Source organism: Homalodisca vitripennis, chromosome 2, assembly GCF_021130785.1.
Source record: "Homalodisca vitripennis isolate AUS2020 chromosome 2, UT_GWSS_2.1, whole genome shotgun sequence".
NCBI lineage: Eukaryota > Metazoa > Arthropoda > Insecta > Hemiptera > Cicadellidae > Homalodisca > Homalodisca vitripennis.
The window spans coordinates 93,773,618-93,797,779 of record NC_060208.1 but is presented as its reverse complement, the minus strand read 5'-3'; the positions used below and the strand labels follow the sequence as shown (position 1 = coordinate 93,797,779).

The window sequence follows — 24,162 nt, the reverse complement described above, 5'->3', positions numbered from 1 at the left end:
ATGCGTAACGCACGCTTTCCTATCAATTGACAAACAACCAACCGTCAAGAATTAAATCAACAATCAGCTGTTTCTGTTTGATTCCGATTGAGTTTTCCATCAGCTGTAACTGAACATGATAAAATTGAAACGATGACTTGTGTCAAATTGAATTTGTATGACGGTTCGTTCAGTGTAGGCTTGTTATTGTGACGGAGTGTATTTTTTTGTGTTGTCATGAATCCACTCTAGAGTATAATAATTCTTTTAGTTACAAATTAAATAGAAATAAAATCAAGTTAAAGAAATGAACGGCTGAAAATTTAAGTAGTTAGGGGGTATAGTCCTTGAACCTTTCGGAACCGGTGACTTACAACAAAAACAATTTGGGTGAGTTATTAATATAATGAACTCTGTACTTTTCAAGATAGGCTAATAACCTTGTACATAATTAAGGTTTTGTATGATGTAGAGCTGCATTATTAATTGAAGCACTTTTAATTATAAAGTTTTTTATTTAAGTTATTGTTATCACTCTTAGATATATTTTATTTCAACTTATTTGGTCCTATACTCCATATAGGATTCCAGTAGGGTACAATAACCAATCCGGTTTTTTATATCGAAGAATGTAGTCATCAGTCATCGATACCTAATATTCGCATCTCAAATCCTAGACTATCAATCGATATAAAAGTATAGTACTCAATAATAATCATATGTTTTAAATTAAAATATGAATTTAATATTTACAGTGATCAAACAAATTATTATAACAAAAATTAAGAAAACTGAAGACAACCACATTTGCTCCTCTGACAGATACAGTTGTTTCTTTCCCACAAATTTCACATAATGGGTTTTCGGTACAAGTCCCAACACGTTGAAGCCACAAAAATAATATATTTTATTTATGTCTTATCATCTTTCAAAGCAATGTCGTGTAGTTTTCTAAAATTGACTGCCATTTTTAATAATCAAAATTATTTATGTAAAATTGAAATATTACCCTACGTGTATTATTTTAAAGTGTTTACATCTGTTGATATAAGTAGACTATTTAAGTTAATAGTTCAAAATAATTAATCAGTATCGATTGATTTCATCGATGGTTATGATTAAGTAATATCGTTTTGCCAATTTCGATATAAAAAACCGGGTCCGCTTATTAGGGGATAGGGTACGATTTTAATTTAAAACATATGATTGTTATTGAGTACTATACTTTTATATCGATTGATAGTCTAGGATTTGAGATGCGAATATTAGGTATCGATGACTACATTCTTCGATTTAAAAAACTGGGTCCGCTTATCGTACCCTACCCCAGGTAGGCTATATTCTGTAAATCTTTATTATAATTCGATAGAGTATAGTTTTTTTTTCTTCTTAGTGCTGTATTACTTGTTGTTGTTTTTCGGTAGGCCTATACTTTTTTATGTTACTTTAATGTTTGCAAAATTAAATGTAAAAATGATACTTGCCAAGTTTCTCATCACATGATTTGTGTTGATTTTTTTTAGTGGAAAGTACTCTAAGTGTTAAGGATTGCAATTTTAACCCTTGCGATGTGTGAGGCGCATCTGTAATGCACTTAGAAAAAGTTTGTGTTGTAAGGAAGTGCATCATTAATGAGGAAAATGTAATAAAACCTTTAGAGTTGTATAGATTTAAATTAAAAAAATCTATTCAAAGATGAAGATGTAATACATCGAAAGAATTGTCAAAAAGGTATTTTATGTTGCGGGGTCAGCAACAGTTTAAAAGTGAAGTTGGAGGCAATTTCTCTCTCCCACAACAGGAATCAAGTCATTTTGCCTCTTATGATTCTGGTGTTATTTATATTTAAGTTATGTTATATTATTGTTCTTAAGGAAAATAATGAATGGCATATAGGTCACTAAAGACATATACATGTAAATACTAACTTCATTTCATTAGTTATAAATTGCTTTTTCTCTTTCCAGAAAAAGAACTCTTTATGTTTAGGTTTCATATTATATCATGTATTTTTATTTTTAACCACATCACAACATATATTGTATTAATTTATTCACAGATATGTGTTCCAACAAAATGCAGCAAAAAATAAAATTTTTTAATAATTTGTTTTTACAAAAAGTGTATAAAATGTTTTAGTGAAATGTCCATGAGCTTATATATTGTGTTATATTTAGTTTATTACTCATAGTATTTTGGTTTTCTAATTATTTCCACTGCCTAATTAGTTTCCTATGTGGAATATACATGTCAATAAAAATATAAAAATATAAAGTATTGGCCGTAATCTGTAGCTTGTTTTCGGGGTTTTACTAAAAATTTGTGTTTGCATAGTATTTTTATTGGGCAGAGTACGATAAGCGGACTCGGTTTTTTATATCGCTTATTACAATCAACAATACTTTATAGATTGAATAACAGAACCATCAATCGATATCAATGTACTTAAAATACTTAATTAAAGTCACATGTTTCAAATTGATAGAAATAGTTTAATCAATTACGTAATGTCATATATAGTAAAATAAACCCGTAACCATTAATCAAATGAAATATTGAGACAGGTGACAGGAATGGCCCTGTTTACTGGCATGTAAGTCTCCCAATCTTACACTACTAATATTTTTCTTTTGGTGCTACTTTAATGATTGATTTACAAGACATCAGTAAATAGAGTTCGAAACACTCATGGTGTGTGTTGTAGCTGCAACAGTAGAAGCAGGAGAAAAGCCCTGATTCTTTCAAAATGTAAGTCTGTCATGAAGAGCTAAGCTATACATCGACACAAACAGGAGAAATTTTGAACATTTACTGTAAATAATAATTAGTTTTACATTCTTGTTCACTTTTTGCGGTTATTTTTGTGTTACTATGAAGGAAATAAAGTTCAGTTTCAGCAGCTTTGCGTTTTTTAGGGGGGATTAAAAGGGATAAACGTGATTACTAACGTTTTCACAAAATTAGTTACAAACGACAGTAAATCAACAAGAACTTAAAATTTAAAGAAGAATAAAATAATATTACATCATTAAAAAAGGCAACATGAAACAAAAATGAAAAACTAAGTTTTTTAAGCAGCTTCTTCTGAAGTAGTTGATATTGTTTTTGAAGTTGAAGTTAATATATTCCGATCAAGAATTTGGCTGATTGACACATTTAATTTACAGGACATTTTCAATTTTTGGACTTCAATGTAAATTTTTCATTCTAGATAAAATCTAGACTAAATTTATTTTTATAGATCTATTATAGATATTGCTTCATACAGATTGGTTTTTATGTTTGTTCAATGCTTAACTATCTGTGTAAGTATAGTAAACACGAAATTGTTGTTGGTGTGTAGGATGGCTCACAGAGAAGGTTGGGTGGTTGTGAACCAGGTGCCCACGCGTGTACAGACTTGGGGCGGCTGGATTGAGGATCCCCTCCCTGATGGGGACTCTGTCATCGTCTGCATCCCTGGGAATCCTGGGCTGACCTCGTTCTACAGGACTTTCCTAGCCTCCCTCCACCAGCAGCTGGGTATTCCTGTGTGGATTTGTTGTCAAGCTGGTGAGTCTCTTTTCACTTTCTTCTTCCATTAATAGTGGTGTAATTAATTTTTTCATTGTTACTATTGAAATGTGATATTGATTAGAAGATCCAATTGAACTTCTATATTAAACGATGTTGGTAAAGAAACATGTTCTTACTCAGTATGTTTCAGTTACATTTAAAATTTACCCATATAATACCATACCATACCATTCAAAATAAAACTTTCTGTCAAGAATCAAAAACTAGAACTTTCATATAGCTAAGTATGGAATATTGGAGAACCTAATTCTTTTACAACTTTTAAATTCTAACTAGAATTGGAAAGAAGTTGAGTTAGAGTATGGATATGTTATAAATAGATTGTTTGATTAACTTCGTATAGAATTAAGAGCATTGTAGCAAATTTTGTTATGATTTCAGAAATGTTGAATATAATATTATAAGATTTTCTGTGTAATATAGTATAATTGTAATAGTATAACAATGTCAACTGATGATACCAACAAATGATGTTTATAAAGATATACCCGTTCATTACTATAAATTTTGAGTTTTATTGTTCTCTTAGGACAAGAAAATTGCACTTAGTCCTGAAAGGACAGGGAGGCTTCCAGATTGACAGGATATTCTGGATGGGTAAGGGTGGGGGAGGGGCACCTCCTGTCAAGATCTATGAGGAAGGATTTGGGGCATTAATATCAGTCATATATCCTTGGAAGAAGGGGAAGCTTGCTCTATAGCAGCCTCTCCAGTTAAAGCAGGCAGGGGGCTGGCACGGCTAGCAACAGCCCTTAGGTTGAGTTTGCGTCAGTACCACAAACTCTGACCGCTAGATCGCATGGACAACATTATTTCCTGTTTATACCGTCCCTACGAGATAACGCAGTCCTGCTGGCCTATTCCCCCTCCACTCCAAGTACCAGGAATTAGTTATCTGTCCCAACTGCTTATCTTTCTCTGTCTCGAACCCTGAAACCTAGATTTGGCAGTTACTAAAATAGCAGGATACTTTTCTTGTTTTGCATACAGTCTTTTAGAAATTCATAACAAATACTTTTATACTCAATACATCAATTAATTGGTATTGCTCTCTTCATAAAATTCTGAAGTTTATTTATGTAGGTACCAATAAACGTACACTTGTCTTTTATATATTATTTTTATCAGGTTGAACGTACAAATGTAACATTTGTAAACAAAAAATGTTGGTTTGGCAAAACAATGTTAGATAGCAAAATGTTGCAAAAATTGGGTTTAGAACTTAAGAATAAAACCCGAACAAAACTTGTGTATGTATATATAAAATAAACCATTCCTATTCTAAATTGTGTGTATGGCGTAAGAGTTATCGAAAAGTGTAAGTGTAATAAAACTTCAATGTAAATTATTACCTAATATTAATGTGTATTAACACTTTAATATTGTGTCTGTATTGGTAAATAATTTAATTAAAACTGTGCAGTTATGAATAATATACAGTAATTTTGCGGAAATAGTAGTGAAATGTCATAATTTATAGCCAATTCAAACTAAATTAGTACTAAGACAATACACACACGGATAAGTTACAACACATTACTCGGATAAGTTCTCTACCAATAAGTCTCTCAACCAATAGAAATTTTGAAAATCCTTATTATCTACATTGTACAAAATCACGAAATAATTAAATTTTATGAACATGCATTCTATAAAACATTAAGTTTATATTAGTATCTAGACAAATGACTAGTTAAAAGCATCAAAATCTTATTATCCTTTCAAATCTTCCATTGACCATTGTCAATCATAAATTTGAAACAAACCGTTTATATGCTTATTTTATATGTTTTATATGGTTACGCATATATGTTTTATATGCGTATTTGTATGTTTCAAGATGATTAAGTAATAAATATGAACTATTTTACCAGATTAATCCAATATATTGAAAATTATTGTAATGACAGCCGTAATACAATTTTTGAAACATGGTAAGAGGTCTAATTTCCCTTCTGGCTTAGTTGAAAGAACAGTACATTTCACACGTGCTGTTATCTCGAATTAATATAAAGATTGAATTTTGAACTTTTGAACATCCGCTTTTATAGAAAAAATATTAAGAGTAACAGGAGGTTTAAATTGCTTAAAAATGTTATCTCAATTCTAATTTATGTTGTAAAATATCTCAGGCCGAAATTTCGTATAATTGCGAATGATAGCCAACCCAAAACTTTTGTATCGGTTTAAACTAGCCTGAGAAATTATCCAAACATTACAAGGTGCGACAATAAAGTAATGAGACTGGCGTGAAAAAGATTTTGCTTATCGTTATTGTCAAGTTTAGTGTTGTCTCCTTCAAAGTAGTTCCCTCCTGATTGCACAAACTTTTTCCAGCGCTTCTGCCATTGATAGTAACATTTTTGAAACTCATCTTCTGTAATATTCTCGAAGCTCCTTGTCACAGCTTTTTGGACATCTTGTGTTTGAAAATGGTATTCCTTCACGGCCGTTTTGACTCTTGAAATAGAAAAAAGTCGCATGGAGCAATATCTGGTGAATAAGGTGGCTGTGGTAGTACTGAAATTTGTTTTGAAGTTAAAAATTGCTATACTTACAGAGCAACATGGGATAGATCGTGATGCAGAGTCCAATTATTAGCAATGTTGGCACGGTCACGCAAGAACTCTTTTACAAAGCTATTACTAGACGAACCGTTTATCGTTTGGTGTTCAGTTCTTCTGCAATAATTTTCACGGACAATCTTCAATCAGATCGTACGAGTTCACGCACCCTGGTTAAGTTGACATCCGTCCATGAGGTTGATGGTCGTCCACTGTGGTCTTCATCTTCAAAATTCATTCTGCCTTACTAAACATTTTATGCCAACGAAAAACTTGAGCTCTTAACATAAACTCCTCTCCAAAAGCCTTCTTAAGGTTACCATAAGTTTTTGTTGAATTTTCACCCAATGTAACGTAAGAAGAAATAGCATACCGTTGCACAATATTATGCGGTTTGATTTCCGTGATGACAGACACAAACATGTGTTAACTTTTTACAGCACAACTCACAACTGAGCAGTTGCATCGATGTGCCGCTTGGACTAGAAGATATTGTACCTATGCAAGCCTGCAGGGTTGCTACATCTTGCAAAGGAAATCAGTCTCATTACTTTATTGTCGGACCTCGTATATTAATTCAGTTTGTATTGGCTATAAAATAATGCCAATCATGTGTTCAATATTATTCTCGTAATTATACTGTATATTAATCAAAAGTTTGTACCGTCGCAAAGTTATTTTATAAACTTTACAACAGAATAAAACACGTAACAAACATTGTAAATTACCTGAGAATAAATTGTAAGAGTCTTGTTTGTGTTTTTACGATGAAAAAACTTAAATATAACATTCCTTTGGAAGAATACAAAGTATCTATTTATCTAGACTACAGAATGTAACACAGTGCTATATTCTACAGCAAATCTTTTTACTGTTCTTTTGGTTTGTCTAATATAAATTTTATCACAGTCATCACACCCAATTTCATAAATTCCTGATTTATTATCATTTGAATAATAACCTCTTTTTGTCTTCAGAGTTTCCTAAAATTTGGGAGTTTGTTGCTTATTCTGGGAGTGACAGTTTTATTTGTATGTTTTTTCAAAGTTTTCCATATTTGGTTCGAGAAAGTGCTGTATGTTGTACAAATAAATTCTTGTTTTTATAAATGGTATTTTAATATTAATTGTAAGAAAAATAATGTAAGTATTTATTTGTGGAATCGCCTGATGATGAAACGTTTGGTTTCGAAAGGCCTCGTCTAAAAAATAAACCATATTGGAACGTTTTGTTTTATTAACACTTAGAACTATTCTAATGGTTACTCAATTGCCTAAATTTTCTAATTTACAGGTCTATATTTCTGTTAAGTGATCAAAAACATGTATTACTAGATCACTTCTCAAAGAGAGTTATTCATTGAAAAGTTAACCTGAGCTTGACAGCCTACCCTCGAGGTGTGTCACTATTATGTTTTGTCTACCTGCTGTTCAAACACTATCTCAAAAACACACTGACTTAAACACATGAAATTTTGCATTAACTTCCTTTTTATACAATTATTATCCTTGAAGTATTTCATCATAGTCTTTTATATAAGGCACATAGCTGAGTCTTGTTGAAAAATTGATGTCCCTTTCTCTTGGACTTTGTCAAGCTTTATAGCTAAGTGTTGCCCCAGGAATTCTTTGGACTTTTCACTGTTCATCATACCTTCAATAGGAATAAGAGTGCCAGTTCCTGAGTATGAAAACCAACCCCAGAACATTTTCTTGGGGGGATATTTAACTGTTTGGTTAAAATGGCCAGCAGAAAGTGATTCATTGACTGCTTTTCAAACAAATTTTTGATTGCCGGCCCTGCGCAAAGAAGTGCAGAAAATAACACAGTGAGCGTATTTTTTGGCCAATTTAGTTATTTTTCATCAATGTGCTATCAGAAGTTGTTTCCTCTGCGGTCTCACGGCTCTTCTTCCTTCTTCTAAGAGTCGTTTGCATACCGTTGAGTTGTGAAATTTTACTCAAGTCTTTTCTATATCTTGCTGGAGGTCATAACTTGTTTTTCTGGGATGAAGTTTGCTATCACACAAAAAAAGGCTTCATCTTGAGGAGTAGTCTTCCGTTTTCTTTCACATTTTACTTTCCGCTTCACTTCAATGGATCCTGTTTCCTTTTTTTGTTTAATTATTTTGTTTACAGCACCCAAATTTACACAACACTCCTTTGCAATGTCCCTCTGAGTCATTGGTGTATACTCACTAAGTGTTATGAACCTTTTTCTTTTCCTAGATGTGATATCCATATCAACAAACAGTTAAACCTGATTGCAGTTTTTTACCAAATCAATAAAAAAAAAACACAAACTTGCATACATAACCTAAGTTACAACGAAATATAATACTAATGTAACTCAAAGTATGTGTTTAGGACAATATGTCAATAAGGTCTCAAGTTATTTTCTTCAACAAAATAGCTGACAGAATATGCATAGCAGTTGTGCCAACATATGAAAACTGAATTTTAACCTCTGTTCACATTAATTTGTACAATATGTATTTGTTTGTCCTATGCTTTGTCTGGGTTTGCAGTTTAGCTAAGCTAAGTTTTTGCAATTTAGCTTGTCTGTTGTCTATGCCATCTTGAACTATTCGTGTATTTCTTTAGTTTCTGGTGTTACCCTAGTTATTGGTATCATTTATCATATTATGCAAATTGTAATGGTGTATGAGCCATAATATGTGTTAAATATACTGTGAGAACTGAATCCCTATAACATTTTAAAATCCAACTGTATAATGATAAATTTGAATCCTAAAATACAAATGATATACATGTATTTTACTTGTTCATATGAATTAACAGTTATAATATTTCATATTTATAGAAATTTAAGTTTAGAGATGTTCTCAAACCACAGTACATTTTCCTTCCTGCCTTATTTATTGCTGCAATTTTATTAATGGGTCAAAATTATTTGTTTTGAACTCAAGAAAATGACTGATTAATTTGGAAAAGTAAGGCATCGGTTTGTACTATGATAAACAGAAACCAGTTGTGATAAAACCAAGACAGTTCACTAGATGAAAATAGGTTCTCTAATCAATAAATAGATCAACATTTTTCTATTAATCCAAATTATTTATTGATATAACAATAGATTAAAGATTAATCAACAGATAGTTGTCTATTTTGAGTTGAACTTGTATGAAAACGTTGTAGGCCACGAATTGCCTCCTCCATCAACACGTCTCAAGTGTCCTACAGACCCTGCTCTCTACACGACATCAGCTCAGGCCGCCCACAAGGCTGCATTCCTACAACAATACCTCCCAGCCAACCGCAAACTCTACTTGATCGGCCACTCGCTTGGTGCCAAGCTGGTCTCTGAATTGCTCAGGAACGAGTTGATTGCTCGACACACACAGAAGTGCTATCTGCTGATGCCGACACTGGAAAGAATTGCTGATACTCCTAATGGAAGATTTCTGACTGGCATTCTTGACTGCTTCATGACTATGATAATCTTTTTTGCATGGGTAAGTCAGACAGACATTGTGTTCATTTCACTGGCGAAAGTGTGGAAAATGTCATTATTAGGTGAACCTATTGGTTCACATCTAGGTCTAATGTTAAACAAAATTTTCCATTCAGGATATGAAACACTTTGTTATTGTACTTCCAATTAAATATAACCCATATTAAATGTTTAGTTATATAATTGATTATTTTGCAAATGAATTGAAACAGTGCGGAAGAGCTTATACCTGGCTCAGATGTGACATTGCCCATTATAGTGCAGTCATTGAAGCATTATTGGTCCGAATTTTTTTACTGTGAACTGAATTGCATACAATTTTGGAATTAGGTCCATCTTACCCTTAACTTCAAAAGTGAAAATGATTTGAACTCCGCAACCATAATTCTTAAAATTAAATTATTTTTAAATATATAATCATATATATTTACTGTTTTAATTTAGGGGTAGTTTTAAGGGTAGAAAAGCTTAAGAATACGATAATCATTTTGAGAGTGTGGAATAATATTTAAATCCTTTTTATTTTACAAAAAAATTTTTTTAAATTTTTTATCAAGGGGTAGTTTTCAAGGGTTGAAAGGGGGTTAAAAATTTGATAATTATTATAGAGAATATAAAATATTACTTATTCTATACTTACATCTTTTTATGTCATACCAAAGTATTTTTTTGTGATTTTTTCAATTTAGGGGTTGTTTGCAAAGGTTGTAAGAATTTCAAGGGGTTGAAAATGATTTTAATATGAGGTAATTGTGTTAGAAAACACTTTACAATTTCACCACTTACTATTATACATGTTTTCTAGCGATAAAATGGCTCAATTTCAATTTTCCCATTAAGGGGTTGTTTACACACCTTAAAAATAATAGGCGGAGTTCAGATCATTTTCACTTTTGAAGTTAAGGGTAAGATGAGCCTAATTCCTAAATTTCATGCAAATCGGTTCACAGTAAAAAAATTCGGAGGTAAGACCGTATTTTTCGCTTCAATGACTGCACTATTAGTTCTGTTGATCCAGAACAGTAAACTTCAAAATCTATCTTTATACATTTTTTCAAGCATGTAGGATATTATGAACTATTCTTATCTGAACTTATTACTAGCCTGCATTCATCTCAATGACAAGTATTTAATATATTCACTATGACAGAATTGAGAGATCAGCAATTTTCCTTCTTTAAACCCTTAGGTGATCCGAGAGTGGTGCACACTGAACTTGCAAAAACCTTTCCTTATAACACATTTGTTTTAAAAATTTGTCTTAGTTTCACATAGTACATTGGATGGTTGTCTCTTTACAAAGAAGTTACATTTTGTTCTATTAATAATTCATATAATAAAGGTGTATAGTAAAATCCAATTTCTTTTTAATTTAAGGATTTCAAGAGTGCTTGTTATAGATAAAATAAATATAAACTGTTAAAGTTCTTTATGAAATACTAATGCATAAAATTATAGCAGTCAACACATATTCTAAGTTCTTTATTACATCTTTTACAGTAATAGAAGTATGTTTTCCATTGTGGACATGTGAGGGGTAATGTTAATATGATTTGATGGTATACAGCTTAAAACACAATATGCATCTAAAATATGTCAGGTTGTGAACACTAGCTCTCTTGTTAGCCTGATCTGCTGTAGAATACTTTGTTTTATCTGGTTAAACAACGTGAGGAATGTGTACAACTAAACCAGTGTAAATGTTATAACATTGGGCATTGAGGCATTCTGTATTGGATTTGGTAACTTGTTGATAAAACAAAACCACTGCCTGTGTCTCCCAGTTCGGTAGGTGTCTCTGCCTCTTGTCTCATATCCATGTACATCTCGGTCTCTTGTCAGAGTACATTTCGACATATAAAATAAAATTGTCTCTAAAATCTACAGACTAGGCAGAGTCAACTGATGTAACTTTTTGAAGTCTTCCTTGCAAGATTCTTTGAACTTCAGTTGGACTATTATCTGAATTGCTTACTTTTGCGTTTTAAAAACTTTTAGCAACTGACAGTTTGCGCTGCCAAAGAACACAAAGCCGTAGGTGTTGATAAATCAAGCCGTAATATGCCGTCGTCAGAAAATTCCTTTCGTGATCCATTTGTTACTTGTCCTTTTGGGGCAAGCTTTGATTGTTTTTTGAGGACAACATATGAGACATTAAGACAGTAGTCCAAACAGCATGAAAAAGATTTAAACTACTGCTCTATTGACTGAAATGATTTCAAATTCAAATGACTATTTGTATCATATATACAAAAGGGAGAATTTAGGGCCAAAAGGCCCTGTCTTACAATTAACCCTATGATTTGAGGAAATTCCTATTTTCTTTGAAAAGAAAAGCGTTGATGAGAGCAATATTATTTGGCTGTGTGTCCCTTATTATTTTTAGAATTTTGGGCTACCTTTTGATTTTTCCTCCACTAATAATAACCTCTTGGCCATCGTGGTCGGAAATGGCTGTGTTGACCACATACACTGCGGCACTTGGAAGGTTAGTAATTATGTTATCAATTGCTGTCTGTGATGTTGCCATTGGTGTTTTGACTGACAATTCCTGACCAAACGGATTGTTAATAATTACCACCAGTTTAAGATTGGTATATCCGAGTTGTACATTTGATGCTTCTGTAGACAGTCCAAAGAGACTGCTATATACATAATTTGTGACTGTGAAGCGAATGCCTTGATTAGGTAAGAGATACTTTTACATGTCATTCCTAAAACCTCCTGAAGCGGGAGTTTTAGCTCCTGGAGACGTCTTGAGGTTCATCAAGAGCCTCAAAATGACCTGGGTTATCTAGATTTCAGGGTTAAGTCACGATAGATCTTCAGGATCACAGTGGTAGCGGATATAGACTCTTCCTATTGATATATTCAGCCCTTTGAGCTCTTTAATATCATATTGTATTATATGAAAAATTGTACACTCTAAGTACACATTTTGGTATCTGTACGGGACATTGGAAAGAGGTTCTGTGCATTTTCAGTACCTATTAATAGCGTGAATCCCACCAAGTGCGTGGAGTAGTCATCTTCCATATCGTTGACTACTTTCAGTCGTAGACAGAAATTGCCATAAAGGAAAGCTTTCAATTCAGTGACATTTATAAAACTCAAAACATTTAGAAACAAAATAATTCAGCTAGTTTTGGCCTAATTTTCAAAAACAAAATCAGTGAGAATTTTAACAATATACCGCATAATGAATAATAATTAGCCTCTATGTCAAAATATTTTATTTACACATAACCCGTATTGTAAACAAAACAAGTTTTGCAGTTTGAGTCTACACAAATGTTATTAAAATATGCTAAAGTAAACCAAGTTTCCCATCCCAGAATCGAAAATGTTAAACATTGGTTGTAGTAAATACTCAATATAAGCAGAATAACATACCCACACTAAGTAGTGTTAAAAAAATAAACTGGTTACTGAGATTTAGTTCAAAACAAGCTGTCTAAGAACAGAATAAAAAAGGGCAAAGGTGCATGACAAACTTGTCAGCTTCAGTTACTTGTACAACATTGACGATGAGTTAATTATATAGAAGCCATTGAGGAATTAACAATGAATAAAATTGTTGTTTCAGATATTTTCACTATTTCCAGACGCGTGTAGAGAGTTTCTGATTGGGTGCTGGTTTTTCCTGTCGAGACAACACGGGGTGGACCAGGGCTGTATGGAGGCCACTTGTCATCTCACCAGGCCCAGACAACTCAGGAGTATTTTCACCTTAGCACTCAACGAGATGAAGTTTATCAAGGAACTGGATATGCAGGTGGGTTCTGGTAACACTCTATTGCAACAACTAAGCAGTCAGAGAATCAAGAAGCTACTTAGGTAGCGTCATAATACAGACCCATATCTATTTTGGAATGTTTCTATTGTACACAAAATTGCTCCACATTCCTTATTAGTTTTCTCTCTTGTTGGTTAGAATGCAGTGGTGATCAAACATCTGCTTTGACAACTACTTTATACAAGTAGTTATCCAAGTGGGAAAAAACATTTAATTTTAAAACTAAATTATAAGGTACTAAATTGTAAAAAGACTAAATATATCATACTAATATTTCTAACATATATTCTTATCAACCTTTTAACCCTTTGCACGCCAATAATAAATCCATTAACCTTCCTATAATGCCAAGACAAGTAAAAAACTGTTGTTTCTGTAAGTTAAAAGATAATTTTTATTATAAATAAATTATAAAAGGTAAAAGTAAAAAAAAGTATAAAACAGTTGCATATTTCTTGGTAAAAATAAAAATGAACTGTTTACAAAATTGTTTATTTCAAATAAATTTTACTATAAAAGAAGATAAATACTCGAAACTAATCACACGATGAAGAACAATAATGAGTTACGTATTAGTATTAGAAGCGAGCCTGAGCACACCTTCTTGACAACCGAGAAAGCAGTAATACACACCATAGATATGTTTGGTTATGGCTCTGTAGGAGAGGAGCAGGTGGTTGGAATTAGAAAAGGGCACTCCTCTCCCCCTGCCACAGAGTGAAGGTCGTTTATAAATACTTTCTTGGATAAGCACATGCACTGTATTTGGCATTTTGGTCAAAGTCTACCATTCTAATATACGGCTGGGAAGGGTTAAAAAGCTGTAGATAGAATTAAAACTAAAATAAATTCAGTCACAACAATAACATATAACACTGAATCTTGTAAAAACAATATTATTACTGAGATTTTTCCAAACACTAAGATGTTTCACTGAACTCTCAGGCCATCCCAAACCATGTAATTTAATTTTTTAGACACATATAAAATGAACACTTAGAAGCAAAAATCGGAGCTGTAAAACATAGCAATTTTATAAAGTTTGAATTCAGATTACAATCAGAGAATTGATACATTATTTATGAAAAAGATGTCAACAAAAGTAGCAAAAGTTTGATGACACCATATTTTAGTATTTTAACATCTCATGCTCCTTAAAGAAATTGAGAAGAAAAGAAAAGAGGTCACCTAACAAAGATGGAAAATGAAGAATGAATGCAACACCAACAAATTATGACAAACAGTTACAGTTTTAGGAAACATAAAAATGTCTAAAAGTAGGAAGTGTACTAAGAGTTAATGGAAAGAAATTCATAAGGAAATATATTCTTAACACCAAGGCTGTCTGGTTTGAGACAAATAACAAAGTAAAAGAATAATGAAAGATTATTAACCTACACTGTGACACAATTAAACTTTAGTAAAAAATTGAAATGATAAAAATATATTCAACTAGCCGTTACCCGCGGCTTCGCACGCAATCTTTGGAACTGGAATCCTCATAATTACTTAGTAAAAGCAATTATGATGTAATATGATGGAAGTCCTATAAAATTTTTAAAACTTAAATAATATCTACCTGATGTATGCCTACTTAAGTTCATGATAAATAGTATCAGAGTTTTACTTAATTATTATATCATGTTTGGCACGTGTAGGAGCATTTCTGGTTCTAATTAATTATATACATAACGTCACAGCTGAATCTGCCTTGTCATCCTGATCAAGAAAACACAAATTTCGGATCACACAGGTCTCGGAAACTTACTTCGATCAAAAAGCGTATATTTCCAGCCCTTGTCATATATTTCAGGTCTAAGATATTTCCAGTACCATAGTAGAGTTTGCCTTGTTGTTCTGACGAAGAAAAATATATATACTTACGTAGGACCGAGATGCCTACTTCGTTAAAAAGTGCCTACTTAAGACCGTTAAAATTCACTTACCTACTATGTCACAGTTAAGCTTGCCATATTGCCTCGATCAAAATATAATATACGTTTGATTATCTAGTTCTCGGAAATCTATTTTGGTCAATATCGTGTTGACATAGTTCAGTTTGCTTTGTCCTGATGAAGAAAATACACACATAAGTAGGGCTAAAAAGCCTATTACGACCTAGGGGGAAGTCCTACCTACTTCTTATGTACTTCCGGTATAAGGGGGAAATCCTTATTAAGGTTATGCAACATTCCAAAATAATCGTTATTAAATTTTTGCGTTACACTTGTTTTTTGGACTGTAGCCAGGGAAAAAATGAATCGTTGAGGCATGTTAGTATTCATTTCTCTGTTTTTCTATAAGCCATTGTTAAAATGTAATATTATAGTGTCAAGGAAGTCCACCAGTTTAAAGTAACTTATGTGAAAACATTCATAACTTTTTTCATTAAGGTTAGTTTTATAACAGTATTTAATGCATTAGATGATTTTAATTTGTCACTGGCGCAATCTGGAGTAAAATTTATATATTAATGTTTTATTTAGTATCTGCAATACACTACTGATCAAGCACTGTTTACTTATTATTGATAAAGTTTAAATGTAAACAGGTGTTTCAGAAAGTTTGTCAAACTATAGCTGTCAACAGCTGTTTAGTGCCAGTTTAATTTGAATTATGAAACGTAAAAACTACATTTTTTTCTGAATTTCAAAATATTCCAGGTAACTTTTTCTTCATAAAAACCTTCATCAGATTTCAATGGAGATTTTACAAAAAGAATTAACCGAATTGGTCCAGCCTTTCTTGAGATTAGCGCTTACCAACACATTTAACGATTCATTTTTATTTATAAGATTAACATTGAAAGAAAATGGCAATGTTTGAGATATAATAGAATGAGGTAATCCGTAATTATAACATAAGAACTCATTTTGTGTAATCTACCTTATCTTGCTGCTTCAAGCCGGAGCACAATATTTGCCAACAAAAGGAGATAATCCAGAACCATAATATAATCTTCAGTATCCCTAAGGTAAGTGGCACAAAAAAGATAATACACCAATAAAGAGGTGTGCAGGGGGATGTCTTGGAAATTAGGGTAACACAGGAACACACACACACACACACACACACACACACCTCTATCTATATATATATATATATACTTACGTAGGACCGAGATGCCCACTTCGGTTAAAAAGTGCCTACTTAAGACCGTTTAAATTCACTTACCTACTATGTCACAGTTTAGCTTGCCATATTGCCTCGATCAAAATTTCTCAGAAATCTATTTTGGTCAAAATCGTGTTGACATACCTCAGTTTACCTTGTCCTGATGAAGAAACTACACACATAAGTAGGACTGAAAAGCCTATTACGACCTAGGGAGAAGTACTACCTACTTCTTATGTACTTTCGGTATAAGGGGGAAATCCTTATTAAGGTTATGCATAATAACTACAAAATAATCGTTATTAAAGTTTTGCGTTACACTTGTTTTTTGGACTGTAGTCAGGGAAAGAATGAATCGTTGAGACATGTTAGTATTCATTTCCCTGTTTTTCCAGAAGCCATTTTTAAAATGTAATACCATAATGTCAAGGAAGCCCACCAGTTTAAAGTAACTTATGTGAAAACATTCATAACTTTGTTCATTAAGGTTAGTTTTATAACAGTATTTAATGCATTAGATGATTTTAATTCGTGACTGGCGCAATCTGGAGTAAAATTTATATTGTTTTATTTATTATCTGCATTAACACGTTCGCTACCACCATGTTAAGAAAAGTCGTATACCCACAGACCAACAGGCTCAAATATGAGCCGCACGGTTTCTTCCCGTGCACCGGCGTCCCAAATATGCGCCGCTCGGGGCACCTCAAATAGACTGACGTCCCATATTTGCGCCGCTGTTTGCATGCCACTATTATTGCCATGAAAAATCACTGGTCTATTTTAGAGGCTTGATACTTTTGTATTGGTCTATGGGGATGTCTGGCTCACATGTGGGACGCTTGGTCTCTGGATATCTTAAAAATTACGTCCTATCATGGCCTATCATGCCAACTTGTTATAACCAGTGGCACAATAATTAGACTATGAATATGTGAGCACTTAAATATAATGTAGCGTGGAACATTCTGAATATAAGTGTAAATTTAATAACTTATTTAATAAATGTTCACTTATTTTGTTAAATAGTTATGACATATGGGTTAACAGTCATGTATTATGTCTTGTAGAGTAAAAAGAACCCCATTTATGTTTTTGTACCTTGAAATAAAATAAACTTTATTTCTACTTAATTTTCTTATATTTTACTTTTTTAATTTCTAAACTTAAAATTATTGTAGGCCTACAGCCTAATAAGATATGTATAATAATACATTCAATGAACTTGTATTTATGACTCTGTTGATTGAGCTTTTGTACCATGAATTAAAATACTATCATAATAAGATATGCATGTTTGATTGAAACTTACCCTAAAACCTTCAGTAATTGAGCAAATAAATAGTGGCTCATATATGGAACGCTTGGTCTATGTTAAGATTTTGATGCTATAGACCGAGCGTCCCACATATGCGCCGCCGTAAAAATTACGCAAATCAGCAATATATCAAATAAGAACAGTACAGACGTACATTTTAGGTTATTTTGTTGAATTATAGCTCAATTCAACAATATTTTATCCTTGGTCTATGGTTAGTCTCACACCAATCATTCTCGGTCTGTGTAGAACAACCACATTTTGTAACGTTGGTCTGTTACGGTGACCCGAGCGGCGCAAATATGCGCCGCCTGGTAGCGAACGTGTTAACATTATCGATCAAGCACCGTTTACTTATTATTGATAAAATTTAAATGTAAACAGATGTTTCAGAAAGTTTGTCGAACTATAGCTGTCAACAGCTGTTTAGTGCCAGTTTAATTTGAATTATGAAACATAAAAACTACAATCTTTCCTGAATTTCAAAATATTCCAGGTAACTTTTCTTAACTTTTTCTTCATAAAAACCTTACTCGAATTTCAATAGACATTTTACAAAAAGATTAACCGAATTGGTCCAGCCGTTATCGAGATTAGCGCTTACCAACACATTTCGCCATTCATTTTTATTTATAAGATAATATAAAATCCAAAACCTAAGGAAGTCAAGTCAAAAAATTAGTAATATTCTGAATCATCATTATCATCATCTGAACCTTAGTAATAAATTAGTAATATTCTGAATATTACTAGAAATATTAGATAGGAATTGGGAAAATATAGATAGAAACTATAAATGAAAACAAAAATATGAAAGATTTTTAACCCTTAGCACGCCGTAGACGGAATAATCCGCGATGTTGTTTGGTCTTATAACGCCAAAGACGAAATAATCCGCCGATCGATACAAATATATTTTATTACTGTTTTTTAAGTTTATAAGTTCAATATATAAGCCACAATACAAAGTATTGTACTGGCTTGACCAAATAATCCAGTTGCAGCTGTCAGCTGGCCGCAGTAGGTAAACAGTAAATTGTTTGTTGCTGGCAGCTGTTCTCCCACTCCCGTCTGTACGCCGATGACGATACTATCCGCCATTACCGACTGTCAGTGGAGCACGCATTGTGCCTTTGGGAAGTGTTCTTGCGTTGTCATTCCTTATACAAACAGTTGTAAAAAGTTATTGTTACCATGTTTTAGTTGTTATAATAAAGTTTTTATTGTTTCTTTTCTGTTGTGTAATTATGGCTGCAAGTCATGTCCCGAGATCCCATGGCTTCATCCCGATTTTACCGTAATTTACCGTACAACTGCCTAAATCTATTATTATCAGAACTTATAAAACTAATCAAGTTCAGCATATTACACTTTATTTGTTTTCTTATCCTTGTACACAGTTTTCATATTTTTTATCACGTGCATTTGATTACTCTGTAACCTAAATTTGATTTTGATTGAAATATTCCATTATTATGAAAAAATGTGATTATTTTAATGCAAGTATTATATTATTGTAAAATTTATTTTTTTTGTGTGACTATTAGTCATTAGGAATGAATAAAAAAATTAGCTTTAAGGAATTTTCATTTTTATTTTTCACCTTAAATGAGCGTAATCTAAAAAATTACTAAATTTATATCGGCATTCAAAGGGTTAACTTTTTAAACACATTAATACAAATGAAATCCTAAATATCTACTCAATTTTAAAGTTAATCTACTCTACATATTACAAATATTCTACTCGTAGTCTTTGATGGGACTGGATAGACTTTGAATAAAATCCATAAAGAACTGCAAAGATGAATTAAAAAATACCACTTATTGACCTGTAAATGCCTCTACCCATAATGGTATTGTTCTGAGCGGTTGCAGGTATTCTAAAAAGAGGATCAGTGAGAGGTGTGCAGTATCACCTGAAATTCCTCCTTCCATTTTTTTTAAACATATCAAAAAGGCTGTGGAGAGAAAAACAACAAAGTTGGCTTTCATTGATTTATAAATGATTGTGTTGATGCGGTTAATACTTGGGAGATTCTAAAAAGCTGCTATTCTGATGACTCCAAGGACTGTATCGATTCAGCCATTCAAAACTGATCTTGGGCATTCCAAGTTCCATTTTCCACATACTTTGAGCTAATTAATTATTGGCCATAGGAGTATACTAGACTTATAGATTTTTGGAAAGTCACACACAAGTGAGATTTTGGAATCAGTAGAGTTAACTGACAGAGAGATCTGAATTTATCTGAGAAATGTTCTTTTTGTTTGAAGAGTCATTTGACATACTGTACAGTTCTATATTTTGTGCCTTTACCTCATATATTTGTATGTAAGAAGCTAAAAAGTGTAATATGTTATTTGATTTATTAAAATTAAAAGATTATATGTTAGGTTTATAAGAGAAAGATGTATTTTGTTAAAATGTTGATACCTTACTCAAAGAAGTATTCAAAATAATATATTTTTGTGAAACCCTTACAAAATGCATTATGTACAAGGTTTTATTCATTTCTATAGAAAGTAAAGACATCCAATTTTATAACTCTCAGGCTTATTATCCGGCCCTGAAAGAATCAAAACTTGTGCTTTTAATGTTCTGCATTCATTAAAATTCAATTAATAAAGTCTAACATGATATTAAATATTTTCAGGTACTGAACACCCACTGCCCCAAACTAAAAGTGTACTTTGCCCGCAAGGATGGCTGGGCTCCTCTCACGTATATGGAGAGCCTGAAGAAAGCAAAACCGGACATCGATGTCACAGTCTTGGGTGAACAGTTCCAACATGCTTTCGTCCTAGACAATCCAGAGGAGATGGCAGATATTTTAGCACAGGAGATAAAAATAGAGAGGGCCAAGTGATTGTGCTGCTTGGTTAGCAACATATGATGGTTAAGGGTGGTAGAATAGGTAAAGCCAAGATCAGCACAGTAAGCCAATATAATAGAAATTGAATACCATTGTCGTATTTTCTTACGAACATGCACTTTTCAAACTGAGAATAGGATAGAAGGGGGGTAGATTGTAATAAAAAATAATGGGATGAAAAAATAAATTAAAACTCCACTACAATAGGCTTTGTAATATATAAATTTATTAAACCTTTAAACATTGTGATCCTGCTGTTTTATAATATCAATTGTTCAACATCAAGTATTGACTCTAGGTTTTAATAACCCTGCAACTGGTAGTTAAAATCCTGCATTTATTGCTTTGTCAATATAACTTTATCTAAAACGAGTTAGGTTTACTAGCTTATTTAATATTGATGCAAGAGAAAAATTACTATACTTAGAAAACAAAAAGCTCAATCGGAAAGACTTCAGTTGTGTTAGATTTTAGGATCTTTAAAAATCATAACCCTTAAATTGTAATCCAAAACTTAAAATATTTAGATACAATAAACATTATTTTAACACATTTTATGATAATTAGAGCAGCTTTATAAAACTGCAAATGAGTTCAAATACCAACAGAATTTTTAAAATAATTTAAAGGAGCATTATTATGCTTAAAAAAAAAGTAAATAATGTCTTATTTTACCAGGCGAAGTTAGGGCTAAGAAGCCCTCTCTAACACTTAACCTGTTTTTATGTTTATTACATCATAATAAGTTTTTTAGTAACCAGAGTCTCTCTATTATCCGCTGCTGTAGCTACAATGTAAACAGTGTCTTGTTTATCGTCATAACATATTGATAAATTAAAAGGTTAAACTCACTTTTCTCTTTTTTAATGACTTGTATTTGTTTCAATAACCATTAAATTGTGTTTAATTTTGTAAATCACAATAAACAAAGAAATGTGAATAACTATTTACAGTAACCAATTAACTTTAAAAGTTGAAAATTTTAAATCAGTTAAAAAAAAACTCCTCAAGGTGCTTGGGTAAATTTTCTTGGTACAATATGAGCAAAATCCATATTGTGGGTTAATATAACCAAGTTTTAGTAGAGAAAAGAGTTGTTTCCACACTAAAACAAAAAAGAATTATTCCTAATTGGAGTTAGTTAAAACACCTAACACTACATAAAACTTGTAAAGGTAATTATTCTAGCTTGTTTTTTTTTTCTTTCTGCCCACATTCTGTCACAGAGGAAAAAACTTAGGTAAATATTAGTTAATTAATGATAGCGAGCTGATGACATACATTAATTTTCATGGTGAATCTGTGTTAGCTCCTCCAATACATTAAAATCATTCTAGTTGATGTTAGTTCCTAGATGGGTGTTAATTAAGTAAAAGTTACTTAGTTTATTCAAATATATTTGTTGAACGAAGTCTCATGTTATTGTATGGTAGTGTGTGTGATATGATTACTTATTTAAGAATGTAAGTGGTACTCACTCTATTATCCAGTGTTTATGCAAGGTTTCTTACATTCCACACTTCAAGAGTTATAGAATTTTATATGTATGTTTTATAAATAAATAATTGTTACAGAATGGTGTATATTTCTTCCCTTTGTTAATAATAATAGTTGTCTGGCATCGAAGGATTCTCTGAATCTGGTTATAATTTTAAATGACTGTAATGAGGTATGTGGTAACATATATTGCACATGCACAGGATAGTTATGTGACCTTTACATCATGTCAATTGGCTACAGGAAGTTAGACATCAAACTAGTTATTTTTATTTTGTGCAGTATGACAAAATATGTGGAACAGCAATATTGAAACAGATTTTGTCACAAACTTGGTTATTCCCAAGCTGAAACCTTTTGAAAATTTTCAACAACCTTTCAGAGAAGATGCCTTGAGTGTGATACAGATAAAGGATTGGTACAACAAGTCTAAATATCGCTGCACTTTAGTGGATAGTAATCTTGTTCTGGAAGACCAAAAGCAAGTCGAAATGATGAAGTTATTGGAAGTAATGTATTACTCTCCATGAGCTAGGTAAACAGGTGAGCTTCTGTTAAGTAGTGGTTCAGTTTATTTAATTTCAATAGGAGATTTGGCTATTTCTAAAAAAAATTTTCCAGCAGAACTAAAGCAGTTGCTGTTTGAAATTGCTCAGAACAGGTGTACATAGGTGCACTCTGACCCTAATTTTCTCAAATCAATAATTACAGGTGAATCATGAGTGTATGGGTAAGACCCAGAAATTAAAATCTACGCAATAGAATAGACAATAGACAAATTCTTTATTGACATATTTAATTGAGAATAGTACGTTGCGTCATATAGTAAATATAATGTTTCTAATTAAGTTAAATTATTTAAGAATTCATCTTCTGAATAAAATGGTCTTTCTTGTAGCCAGTTGGTTAGTGCATTTTTAAGACATTTTGGTGGTTCTTTTCTTAGAGGTTCTGGAAGTTTATTGAAGTAAAGAGCTCCTTTGTATGACGGCTTCTTTTGAGAGAGACTCAGGTGGTGGACTGGAAGATTTAAGTTCAAAGCATTACGAGTGTGATGCTGGTGGAAGTCTCTGTTTCTAGTTTGTCCTGAGTTGACAGCATGCAGGATCACTGCTTGAATGTAGAGGTTTACTATGGTGAGGATCTTCAATTTTTTTAATGCTTCACGGCAGCTTTCTTGAAACTGGAGTCCTGCTAGGCATCTTATTGTTCACTTTTGCTGATTAATTAGTACACCAATATGTTTTGTTTGATTTTTTGGTTCTAGATTGAGGGTTGGAAAATTTGTGTTTTGTAGAAAAATTTATTTGGTCAGTTTTACTATTGTTTAATACCAAATTGTTTGAATGGCAGTACTATTTAGCTGTGTTTAAAGTGGTTATCAGGTTTTCAGAAAGTTATTGACTACTTTTGTTGGTTATTGTAATGACTGAACTGTTTCCTGTCCTTTAGGTAACTCCAGAACCTGCTGCCTTTCCTTTTATACCCAACTTCATTAGTTTTTTAATGAGTACTTTGTGGTTTAGACAGTCAAATGCGTTTGTATAATCAAGGACTGTTGAAGTCTAGTTGTTTCCTCATTTGAAAATGCCTCTTAACCCTACATCGGGCGCTAAACAGAGTTTTCCTCCGTGTATTTTTTATTATTAAAAATAGTACTACTTTTCTGATGTTGGCAGTCGTTTCCCGCGGTGTACTTCACGAGCATCTTTTGGGGAAGCGAAACAATAGCCTCCCGCTTATCTTTGTCAAAATCTGTCAGTATGAGGTCTACTTCCGTGTGAGACTGGACGATTCCTCTGTGAGCGCCCGATGTTGTGTTTGTAGTGCTTGGACGAAATCTCCGTGAGCGCCTTATAGTGTTTAGTTTTTATGGAGTAATAATCCGTGTGCACCTAAATGTGTGACCTGTGATGGCTTCTTTTTAAGTTTTACAATATATTTTATTTGAATTTTGTGAAATGGAGAA

General features: G+C 32.5%; 1 protein-coding gene across 1 annotated transcript; it reads left to right on the top strand.

The window, feature by feature from the left end:
• The first annotated feature begins 37 nt into the window (after positions 1-37).
• LOC124354360 (lipid droplet-associated hydrolase-like) lies at positions 38-22,272 on the top strand. The gene is made up of 5 exons (XM_046804751.1): positions 38-369; positions 3,323-3,531; positions 9,278-9,594; positions 13,180-13,368; positions 20,478-22,272. The coding sequence occupies exons 2-5, from the start codon at positions 3,324-3,326 to the stop codon at positions 20,688-20,690; spliced, it is 927 nt and encodes a 308-aa protein (XP_046660707.1). The 5' UTR covers positions 38-369; position 3,323; the 3' UTR covers positions 20,691-22,272.
• The last annotated feature ends 1,890 nt before the right edge of the window (positions 22,273-24,162 follow it).